The sequence below is a fragment of the Sciurus vulgaris genome (genome assembly GCF_902686455.1).
Source record: "Sciurus vulgaris genome assembly, chromosome: 2".
Taxonomy (NCBI): domain Eukaryota; kingdom Metazoa; phylum Chordata; class Mammalia; order Rodentia; family Sciuridae; genus Sciurus; species Sciurus vulgaris.
In genome coordinates this window covers 118,493,421-118,505,807 of record NC_136462.1, presented here as the reverse complement: position 1 = coordinate 118,505,807, position 12,387 = coordinate 118,493,421, and the positions used below count along the sequence as shown (strand labels likewise).

At 32.1% G+C, this 12,387-nt stretch overlaps 1 protein-coding gene across 1 annotated transcript in view; it reads left to right on the top strand.

Moving 5' to 3' along the window:
* Window positions 1-12,387, top strand: part of MYO9A (myosin IXA) — a 285,639-nt gene that overhangs the window by 147,690 nt on the left and 125,562 nt on the right. Inside the window, 1 exon segment of the mRNA XM_079123120.1 lies at window positions 298-417. Within this exon segment, the coding sequence (XP_078979246.1) occupies window positions 298-417 (120 nt within the window).

Sequence of the window (12,387 nt, the reverse complement as noted above, 5' to 3'; positions counted from 1 at the left end):
TGAATACCTGAAAAGAACTTCAATAATAAAAAAAAGTTACATAGATGGTAAATGACGGAGCAAAAAAAAAAACCAAAACCTTAATTTTTCTCTATTATTTGTTTATGATTTCCTCAGATTAATTGGAAAAATTCTTTACATTTAGCTTCTATTTTTAATACTTTTTTTTACACTCTTAAAATAGTTGGCAGCATTGTCCCTGATTCTCTATTGGATTGGGCTTACATAATGTCTTTTTCTTTTCTCTGTTTTTTTTTTTTTTTTTTTTTTTTTTTTCTTCTTCTTTTGCTTCCTAAGGACATGATGATACAGCGCCATGTGCAATTTTGAAAAGTATGGATAGTTTTAGCTTTCTTCAACACCCAGTCCACCAGAGGAGCTTAGAGATTCTGCAGAGATGCAAGGAAGAGAAGTACAGTAAGGCTGCAAATCCTGATAAACTGTGTTGTCACATAGCCATTTGGAAATGGAAACCAAGAGCATTCTACACCAGGGTAGAACATAGATTGCAACATGACCTCCATAATCCTTTGTTCAGTCTCTGGATATTTCCCTTTGAGACTTCAGTGTTTCTCTGGAAGTGCTGAGATACCTGTTCACTTGGTGATTCAAAGTGCTAAGATACCTGTTCTCTTAACTTGGTGACTATCCTATTTGCCAATGATCACAGAGTTAATTATACTTTATTGTAGTTATTGAATTGGTTTCTATTTTTGTCTTTCAAGTAAGTCGAGTGATGGGTAAAAATAAAAAATACTTTTTTTCTCCCTTATTTTAAAAAAGCCTTACTGAGCTTTCATTGAAGTAAACTGACCTACATGAAAGAACACAATTTGATAAGTCAGTGTAGGCAGTCATCAAATTATCACCATAATCTTGATGGCAAACATTTCCAAGTTTCCTTAAATTCCTTTCTGAATCTGGCTAATTTTTATGATTCCTTACATTTTATTTCCAAGATTAGCAAATGCTGTTAAATTCATTTAGGCCGATTGCAGACCTCCAATTGGACTTTGCTTTATTTGATTTAGAGCAAAGCTGCCATATCAGTGTTTTGGTATAAGGAAGATGAATAGAACCATAGGACATGTTCCTTTTTGTTTGCTTACTTTTTATAAAATTGCTGTAAACAATGCCCTTGGTCTCCATTTCCTTTCCTGATTTTTATTTGGTATGCTCATTCTGCATGATAATTGGTTCTTTTGTCTGTTGTGAGATTACAGTTAGTGGGCTACTGCTATTATGGGAATAAATGGATCCTTCAGAGTATTCAAAATCTACCTCAGTAATTTGTGTATAGTGAAATGAATTTACTTACGTAATTGTTTTTGAGCTTTTAATAATTTGCCACAGGTTTAGGTTGCTAATTTTAGTTTTCTGATTGAAATTCCCTTGAAATTTTAGTATTTGGTGTCAGCAAAGGAATAATATAAATAGAATTTCTTAAAGCACATGTTATGTGGGTACCATTTTTCCAGCTTCTCTTACCTATACTGTCTTAGTGTAAGAAAATGTGTAATGTATTTTTAGAAAGCAATATGAAAAATATTTTCTCATTTTAGAAAGAACATAGGTAAGTATTTCATTTTTAAAAATTTCTTAAAAATAATTCTTAATTATGGCTCTTTTTTTTCTGAAAGGTATACAAATGTCATTTTGATTATCTTATCTTGCTATTCTAAATCTTTTAATACACTGGGACTTTGATTAAAACAGTCTACAGATCTTTGTGGTGGAGCTTAGATGAATTCTTTTTTACTCTTAAGTAGTTTCAAGTAATTTATTTTCTTTATTTTTTCATGACTCAGCCTGACAACTAAGGCCTTACCGTACTCTAGTTTTACTACAATAGGAAGGCATCAATCTTCAGCATAGGCTGCCTAAAGAAATCATGCGTTTATATGTGTTTAAATGCAAATTTATCCACTGTAGTACTAGGCAATAATTATAATTTTAGTATTAAAATAATAAATTCAAGTTTGGGAGACTGCTTTTTAAGAAAAGCTAGGAAACTACCAGCTTTAAGAAATTGTGAACTGATGAGGCCAGTGAACCCTTCCCACAGGTAACAGCGATAAAACTTGGAAAAAAAATTTAACCAACTATTTGAAAGTATTAGAAAAACATCAGAAGGAGGCATAAAACAAAGGCTTTCTTCTTTAAAGTACATAAAACAGTGGATAAAAATTGTGAGTTTGTAGCTTTTTGCACAAAGGGCTTTCTAATTCTCATAGTTCTTGAAACAGGAGACCACAACTATATTGACTTGAGGTGTCAGAAGTCAAAATTGAAGAATGTCAGGGCAGCTGGAAATTTAGGACAGTCTTAGAATTGAAACCCGTATTTAGAGTATAACTCTTCCCACATCCGAGACTGACTGCTGCAGAATATGCAGGGAACTCTTATCACAAAAGTGGAAACCAAATAGAAGATAATCATTTTTTTTTTTTTTTTTTTTTTTGTCTTTTTTGGGACTAGGGGTCGAACCCAGGGCTTTGGGAATGCAAGGCAGATGCTTTGCCACTGAGCTACATCCCAGCCCAGAAATAATCCTTGAAAGATTCAATGACAGTAGGTCAATTATTCAAGTTTGTTGATTTTTTGACTGAGGGCATTTTTTAAAAACCTGTGCACAACTTGTATTGTAGAAAGCTGAAGTCTTTCCACTTTAATTGGTTTTGTAATTAAGAGAAAAAGGGGCAGAAAATTATTTGAAGAAATAACGGCAGGAAACTTACTATCTTTAATTAAAACCACTATTACAGATCCAAGAAGATCAGTGACCTCTGAACAAAATAAATATTAATGAAAACCACATCTAGTCATTTTATAGGCACATTGCTAAATGCCAAGGGAAGGAGAACACCTTGAAAGCAACCAGAAGGAAAATTGTTATATTAAATTCAGAGGAATAATGACATGATTTTAACACTCGACTTCTTAATAGAAATAGTACAAGCCAAAAGATATCCTTCCAAAGCCATGTTTCAAATGCCAAATAAAAAAATCCTCTAAACAACAGCAACAACAACAAAAAGCAAATTTCAGCCCCAAATTTCTATATTTGCATTTTGGATTCAGGCAAGTTAACTGTCAGATGAAAAGTCACCAATATTCTAAAGAGTATGGGAGTATCTAGTATTGCTACAATATGTTAATCTATAAAGTCCAGTTACCTTTTATTAAAAGTATCCTTAGAAAATGAATATGAATTAAAGGCATTTTCAGATAAATTATCTCCATATTATGTATGGAGACTGTATTTGTCTCCATATTATGAACTCTGAGAAACAATAATGGAAGTTCCTCAAGCTAAAAAAATTACCATAAAATGGTGATTAGGATTTATAGTAGGAGTTAGTAAACTTTTTCAGCAAAAGGCCAGATAGTAATTATTTTAGACTTTGTGTACCATAGGCTTCTGTTGAAACTACTCAACTTTGAATGAATGGAGCCCTAGATAAAACTTTATTATGTTCCAATAAAACTTTATTATGGACACTGATAATTTAAGTTTTGTATAATTTTCACATTATAAAAATATTAATTTGTTCTTTTCTCCATCATTTAAAAGTCTAAAAACCATTCTTGGTTCATAGGTGTCATGCAAGGTAGGCAGTGGATTTGATTTAGGCTCTGTACTCTAGTTTGCTGATTCATGTTATTGGAAGGAATGAAGAAGCTAGAAAGATGTATACAAAATTAAATGCATTGTTTCTTTCCTTTTTTTAGTTTCTTTTAAAAGATAATGACGATTTGAAGTAAAAATTATGGCATTGTTTTGGTGGTTTAAAATGTGTCCACCAATTCTTTGATATTCCTCCCTTTTAAAGGCGAGTGCCATACTTAGTGACTTGCTTCTAACAAATGCAAAGTGGCAGAAGTGATAATGTGTGGTCTTCAAGATTAAAACATAAAAGGTATTGTGGCTCTAACTCTTCCGTTTCGTTTTTGGTGCTTTCCCCCTCTCTCTGCAGTGGGTGTTTGAGATTTGACAGAGAGGAAATCAGAAGACTGGGGAGTAATTGACGCTTTTAGGAACATGAGCTGTGGTCTCACTTTCAGAAAAGTCAAGAGCCCTATAAAAGAGAAGAACCACTGCGAGGAAGAAGAGAGGGTAGAATAGAATAGTTGACTCTCATTTCTATTTGAACCCATATTTCTGGCCTTTAGTCCAACCTTGTGAAAATTGAGAATATATTGATGAACAAGGTTGAAGCATCAGCAGTTGCTAGAGAAGGGTTATGGGCTTACTGGACCTTACCCTTACCTTGTTGACAGAGCCTGCCTCAGTGTTCTTGACTACAAGCATTTTGATTACACAAATGATGGAAAATTTAAAGTTTATTTTCTGATGAAAATGGAGTTAAAATGAAAATCACTAACAGAGTGGTATCTGGGTGACCCTCAAATATTTGCAAAATAAAACGTGTAACTCATGAGTTAAAGCAAAATTCATAAGGACAACATTTTCAAGTTTTTTTTTATCTGAATAATCGTGGAAATAAAACCTGTTAAAATGTGTGGATGTATCCAAATCAGTGCTTAGAAAAAAAAATTATAGTTAAAAAGATCAATAACTTTCACTTTCACTTTAAGAACCTAGGGGAAAAAAGAACATGTTAGACCCCAGAGAAGCATAGTAAAGAAAATAAAGTTGAGAACTAAGATCAGTGACATAGAGAACAAATTGACAATAGAGAAAATCAGTGAAACTTAAAGATGTACTTTTTTTAAATAAATAATGAAATTGATAAATCTATCTCAGCACTGTCTAATAGAACTTTCTGTGATGATGGAAAAGTTCTAACTTCACTGAAAAAGACTGTTGCCACTAACCACATGTGGCTCTTAAGAACCTGAAATGTGGCTGGTACAATTGAAACTGAAGTTTTAATTTATTTAATGAATTTAAATTTATACAGCCACTTACAACTTAGTGTCTATTTCATTGGACAGTGCAATTCTAGAAATACTGCTCAAGCCAATATCAGAAGACAGAAAGCTATTAACTGGAATGAAAGAGTAGAGACAATTATATATCCTATCAACATCAAAAGTTTGAGGGAAAGATTATACACATTTGTGTCAATAAATTAAACCACTTATGTGAAATGTATAAATTCCTTGGTTATCAACAGTATCAAAATTGATCCAGGAAACCCAAAGAGTCTTATATCTGTTAATGACATGGAATTCATAATTAAAATCTTTGCCATATAGTAACACAAGGAAATGCAGGCCCTGATAAGTCAGTAGTGAATTTCTTTTAAGAAACAAGAAAGAAATAATTTGTCGGTTCTCAACAACTCTTTCAGGTTATAGAAGTGCAGGGAATACAATCCAAATAATTATGAGGCCAGTATTCTTTGCTACCAGAAGTAGACAAAACCATACAAGAAAACTATAGACCAACATGACTGTATGATGATGGATGTAAAAATCCTTGATGAAATAAGAAAGTGCCAAATTCAGCAATATGTTAAAGGATCATACATGAAGATCAAACTAAATTTATTCCAGGAATAACAGATAGGGTTGACAGTGGTGTTAGCAGTTATGATAACCTGAGTTAATAAACTTATAAAGAGAAAAAATTTGCCTCATATTGACTCATTCCTGTCCATGATTTGTTGGCCCTATTGCTTTGGGAAAGGTAGATGGTAGGGATATGTAACAGAGCAGAAATGTTCACCTGATGGATTGAAAGTGAAATAGGGAAAAGGAAGAGACTAGGGTCTCAAAATCTCATTTGAGGACATATCCCCAGCAATCCAAATATCCCTTATTAGGCCCAAGTTCTTAAGGTTTTCAACTCCTAGTAGTGCCAAGTGGGGGGATCAAATGTCTTGACATTTGGGCCTTTGGGGAGACACTCAAAATCCAAACCATAGCAACAATCAAATAAGTTCACAGTGTTGAACATCTAAAAAAGAAAAAGCATGTATGATCATTTCAGTAGATAGTTTATCAAAATTCCATACCTATTTCTTTTAAAACTTTTAACATTCCAGGAGTAGAAACCGTCTTGCTCACTTTATAAAGGATATGTATGAAAATCTTGTAGCAACTTTTCCCTTAATTTAAAAACATGGTAGGGTTGGGGATATAGCTCAGTTGGTAGAGTGCTTCCCTTGCAAGCATAAGGCCCTGGGTTCAAATCCCCAGCACCACAGAAAAAAATAAAAACATGGCCAAGGACATCTGCTTTTGTTGCTCAGATTTAACATTCTACTAAAGGTCATCAGGAGAGCAATAAGGCAGCAAAAAGAAATAAAAGGTTTAGAAGTTAAAACAGAGGAAGTACACAATATTAGCATTAATATAGAAAATCAAGAAGTCTAAAAATGGTCTTAGAATTAATAATCTCACAGAATGCCAGGTAAATATAAGGCAAATTGTTATAATATTCTAGCTATGTACACTAGGAAGATGAGACTTATGAATTCCATTTGCCACCTTCTAGATATAACACCCTTGTGTAATGCCCTTCCACATTTACAAGAGTTGTTTTCTGTGATAGAAAGCACATGCAAAAGTGATGATGTCACTTACAAGATTAAATCAGAAGACTGCAGTTTCCATCTTTGGGTACTTCTTTGCTTGCTTTCACGTGGTCTCTGAGAAGCAAGTTGCCATTTGTGAGTGGGCCTGTTGAGAGTTCCAGTGAAGCCTCAACCAATGGGTAGTAAGGAACTGAAGCTTGTCATTAACTATGTGAGTGACTTTAGAAGCGGATTCTTCAGCTTCATTTCAGTCTTGATATGACTACAGCCTTGCTTGACAGCTTGAGTACAAGCTCATAAGAGACCCTGAGTGAGAATTACACAGCTAAGCAACTCCTCCTGGATTATTATTTCTTAGAAATTCTGTGAAATAGCTGTTGTTTTAAATTGTTGGGGTTTTCATTAATTAATATGCAGTTGATAATTAATACAGCATACACAAACATGAGATAATTAGGGATAAGTTTAACAAATATGTGTGAATCTTAAATATCACTGAGAGCAATTGAAGAATACAATGGAGAGATCTTTTTGTATGTATTTTTGTATTTTGAGATACCAGTTGTCCCTCATATAATCTATAAATTAAATGTAATCCCAATGAATATCACAGCAGGTGTGGTGGAAATTCATATGCTGAATTGTAGACCACCTGGAATGACCAAAATAATTCCAATGGAGAACAAGTCTGGAGAACTTTATATGATTTCAAAATTAAAATGGTCATTACATTGTTCTCTTGGTTGAAAAATCAGGTGATCAGTGAATGAAATAGAATATGGAAATGGATCAACACATATATAGTCAATTTTCCACAGTGGTGATGAGATAATTCAGTGGGATAAAGGATAATCTTTCAAACAAATGGTAATTAACAACTATATATAAGAGAACTTTGACTTTTACTATATAGCAGACATAATTAAATGACTCAGACAGCTCTTCATAAGGACCAAAACTTTTAAATTTGTAAAGAAAACCTGAGAGGAAATCTTTGCAGTCTTGGGACAGGCAAGGATTTCTTAGATTGGACATGCAAGCATGAACTATACAAGGAAAATATTAATGAGTTAGAGCTCACTGAATTGAAAACTGCTTTCCAAGTAATGGTAAGGTTAGGGGGGACATAACACCACCACCTGAGATATGTTATTTGTAATAGTTTGTAATTCTAATATCTGATAATAGACATAAAAAGCATGAAGAAAACCTTCTTAATAATTTTTTAAAAAGGTCAGTTAAATTGGCATAATATTTGAACATACACTTCCATAAAAGGAGATATATGTGTGGTCTGTAGGCTTGTGAAAGATGGCCAACTTAGTCTTCAAGGATTTTCAACTTATAATCAGTTATTTCCTGAGAAAAATGAAAACATGTTTACAAAAAAAATTTTATAGATGCATCTCTAAAATGTTATGCTGCTGAGTGAAGCCTTATGCAGAAGATGACATACTGTTTTATTCAGTTTACATCAAATTCTAGGTAATGCAAACCAATTTTTGTGGATGACATAACAACTATTGAGTTGATGAGGGTGGGGATCAGGCATGTGAGGAATTGTCCAAGAAAGGACATGGGGAATCTTTTAGGGAATGATGGAGATGTTCTGCATCTTCTTTTGGTGATGGTTATATGGTGAATGGATTTGTCAAAACTTACACAATTGTATAAATAAAACCAATATATTTTACTTTATTAAAGGTTTTACCTCAATGGAAAAGTACTTAATTATGTGCCATGAACCCTGATATAAATTACAGAGAAAATTTTTCATGAAATTAAGAATATGCAACATAAATAAAAGGTAGATGATCAGAATTTATTTGAAATTGGTAGACAGAAACAAGTACAGGAAATGCTGTATATATTTTGGTGAAAACTCCAGGGAAGGCAGGAAATTATATTTCTTTTGAATTAGTAAATTATGGATGTCTATCTAGTTTAGGAAATTTCCATAAACTGAATGTAAGGTTTAAATACAATAGTGAAAATAAGAAACCCCTCAAAAGAAAATCAAGATGGGAAAAATGAGTTTAAAGAAAATATGAAGTAAAATGCTAGAAACAAATACTATTTTTCAAAATTAACAGAAATGACCTAAGCTCACCAGTTAAATTCCCAAGATGAATTTTCTCAGTAGGTTAAATTTTATCTACATGATATAAAATACTTTCAATGATGATGTTTAAAGATGTGACACTTAGATAACAGGCAAATATAACTATAGCACTAAATGAAGCTATATATATAGTGATCTGAACAAATCTTCACTGAAGTAACTTGTAAAATGATTTATTTAAGAAAGGGAAGTTGAATCCACTGTAGAAATTTTGATACTTAATAAAGAAATTGGTAAATATGTGTGTAAATCTAAATGAGCAATGCTTTATGAAACTTAATAGTAGTTATTCTTAATTTGCTTGATGAATGTGAAGAAAACAAGGGGAGAGTAAGTTTTGGATATTAATAACATCCCTAACAGGAAGGGGATGATGAGAATTAACCATTTGAAGGTTTCTGTACTCTTCGGGAAAAGAAAAGAGATAATTGATTTAGTTAGGAATTCTTGAGTATGTTAGAAATTTAAGAATGACCAGAGAGTATATGCAACTTTCAAAATTTAAAAAAAAAAAAATCAGAATAAAAAATATAATCCAATAAGAAATTCAGATAAAATCATATAATTGGGTAAATATAAAGCATAAAATAAGACACAAAATATGCTGGATGTATCAATAATATGAATAAATTTAAATGGACTAAATGCAACAGTAACAATTTGAAACTAAAGAACTTGAACAAAATTTAGCTGTAGAATGCTTACAGATCTAAAATCTGAATAAAAAGAGATTAAGCATATTGGAGAAAAATTACATAAGAATATTCCTGTTTTCTTCGTGCATTTTCCCGACCTCATTTAGATAGCCACTGTTAAGATTTGTTACTATAAATTAGTTTTGCCTCTTCTAAAAATTTTATATTAATGGGGTTATATAGTATAGATTCTTTCTTGTTCTAATTTTGTTACCCAACATAATGATTTATATATTCATCCATGTATCAATAGTTTGTACTTGTATCCCATTGTATATGTAGCATGTACATTTGTGTATGTAACATTGTGTTTATCATTAGTTTCTTGGTGAGTTTAAGTTGTATACTGTTAGAGCTGTTGTGAGGGACCTGCTATGTATATTTTTGTGAACGTATTTCCATTTCTAAGGTAATATTTGTGACTGGAGATACTGTTTCACGAAGTACACATTTGTGACACCATCAAGAACTGTCCAAGTCTTGACACTTTAAATATATTGTTTCATCATTTTTGTGGTGTATGTGATGATTAAGTCAGATGTTTTCCTATAGTCATTGCCTCGGTTTTTTGCAGTTTAGGTTAGTTAGATGTCCCTAGTTGGCTTATATTATATTTGTCTAGTTTGGGATTTGCAATACCTCTTGGTTCTGTGCTTTATTGATTTTCATCAAATTCAGGAAAATTTGGCTAATTTATTTAAAATCTTTTTCAGTTGCAACTTTTCTTCAAGACTTCAATCACATGTTAGAATATTTGGTATCTCAAAGATTGTTCAGACTCTTGTTATTTTTCTTGTATTTTATTCTTAGTGTTCTTTACATTGAATAATTTTTATTTGTCTGATTTCAATTTTATTATGCCATTTCTGATCTCCTCTTAAACCCATAGTATGAATTTTTAATTTCAGAAATTATTTTTGAGTTTCAGAATGTGCATTTTGTTCTTTTGTACAAGTTCCATTTCTCTCCTAATATTTTTTTTAATCTGTTAACTCATTAAGAACATTTTCTCCTTTTAACCTTGAATATAATTATAGCCTTTTTTTTTTTTTTTTTTTTTTGCTAACTCAGCAATGAGAGATTTTGGGACTTGATGCTTTTGGAAGGACGTTAGGGAGTGGAATACACTGGTCTTTATTTTTAAATCTGAGTTATCAGTTTCAAGTGTTTAGTATATTATTCCTTATGTTTCTTGTGTGTTCAAGATATTTAATAACAAATGTAAAAATTGTTACATAGAGGGATATAAGGAAGTCAAAGAATATTCAAGAAGGAACCACTCTGATGTTTCTGAAGAAAATACTCTTTAAGGAGAAAACTCCTTGTGAGCACATTACATCTAGAAGAAATTTTAAGAACTTGAATCCTATAAAGAAAGTGATAGCACAAATTCAAAACTATAAAATATCAGAATGAACCAGGGGTATGATGGTGGTGTGTAATCCCAGCCAGCAACTTGGAAGGTTGAGGCAGGAGGATTGCAAGTTCCAGGCCAGCTTGGACAATTTAGTGAGTTGATGTCAAAATTTAGAAAATAAAATAAAAATGTCTGGGGATGTAGGTCAATTGTAGAGTGCTCTGGCTTCAGTTCCCAGTGCAGCAAACAAAGCAATGCTAGAATGATACTGAAAATAGATTTTTGAGCTAATAAGACAAGAAGAGGCATAAAACAATACTTGTGTGAGTTCAGTAAATAGAGGAAGCAACTGAAAATTGAATTACTGATGTTGAGGAAAGACACAAGATAATACACTTAAATATGAAGAAGAAAAGAATGAATATAAAGGATAGAAAATTAGAATCTGTGATAGGGATAATTGATCTTTATGAAGTAGGAACTAAACAAATAGAACAAAAAATGCATTCATATAAGAAGCTGTTCAAAGTAATGTTAGGATCAACTTGTTCATTTATGCAGAAATAGCAAGAATTTTAATAGAGATTGAATTTATCACTAGATCAATTTGGAGAGCATTGCCATCTTAAAAATATCATCTTTTCTAACTCATGAGCACAGATAGCATTCTACTTTTTTAGAATTTGAATGCATTTTTTTTCAAATAAAAATAGTAACTGTTCAAAACACTGTTTTGTTGATCACATTATATTCTCAATACCAAATTTTGAATGGCCATATACCTTTAATTATCTTGGAGATCTACACTTAGCAGTGCAATGGCTGGGTCATGTGGTAGTTGGTGTTTAATTTTTTTTTTTTTTTAAAGGTGCTGGGGATTGAACCCAGGTCCTTGTACTTGCAAGGGAAGCACTCTACCAAATGACCTATATCCCCAGTCCTAGTGTTTAATTTTTGATGAACTGTTAGACTGTTTCCCAGCGTGTACATCATTTCCGTTAAGCAGTGTGTGATGTTCTAGTTTCTCCATGTCATTGAAATTCCTTATTTCTCTTTTTGATTCTTAGTGTGTGTGAAGTGGTTTTTCATCGCAGTTTTGATTTGCATTTCTCTGATGATTAATGATTTTGAGTCTGTTTCATGTACTTACTAGTCATTTGTATGTCTTTGGAGAATATTCAATTTTAAATTGGGTTCTTGTCTTTATTGCCTTGTGGGAGTTCTTTTTATATCCTTTTTTTATATCTTTTTATAAGATATAAATTTCTTATCATATATATCATATACAAATAATTTATACTATTCTATGACTTAGATTTTCACTTTTTCAATATAATAATATCATTTGAAGTACAGAACTCTTAATTTTGATGATATCCTGTTAACCTAATTTTTCTTTTTTACACACACACACACACACACACACTTTTACTGGATTCATTAATCCAGTATCTGAAAGACTTATTCCTATTTTCTTTAAAAAGGTGTGTATAGTATGAGTACTTTCATTTAGGTCTATTGACCAACTTTCTTCTTTTTGCCTGTAGATATATAGTTTTCACAGCATCATTTGTTGAAAAGATTATTTTTTTTCTCCAGTGGTTATGTTAGTCAGTCATAAATGTCAGGGTTTATTCCTGGACCCTCGGTTCTATTCTGCTGATGTATATATCTGTCTTTATGCCAGTACCATACTGTGTCAATCAG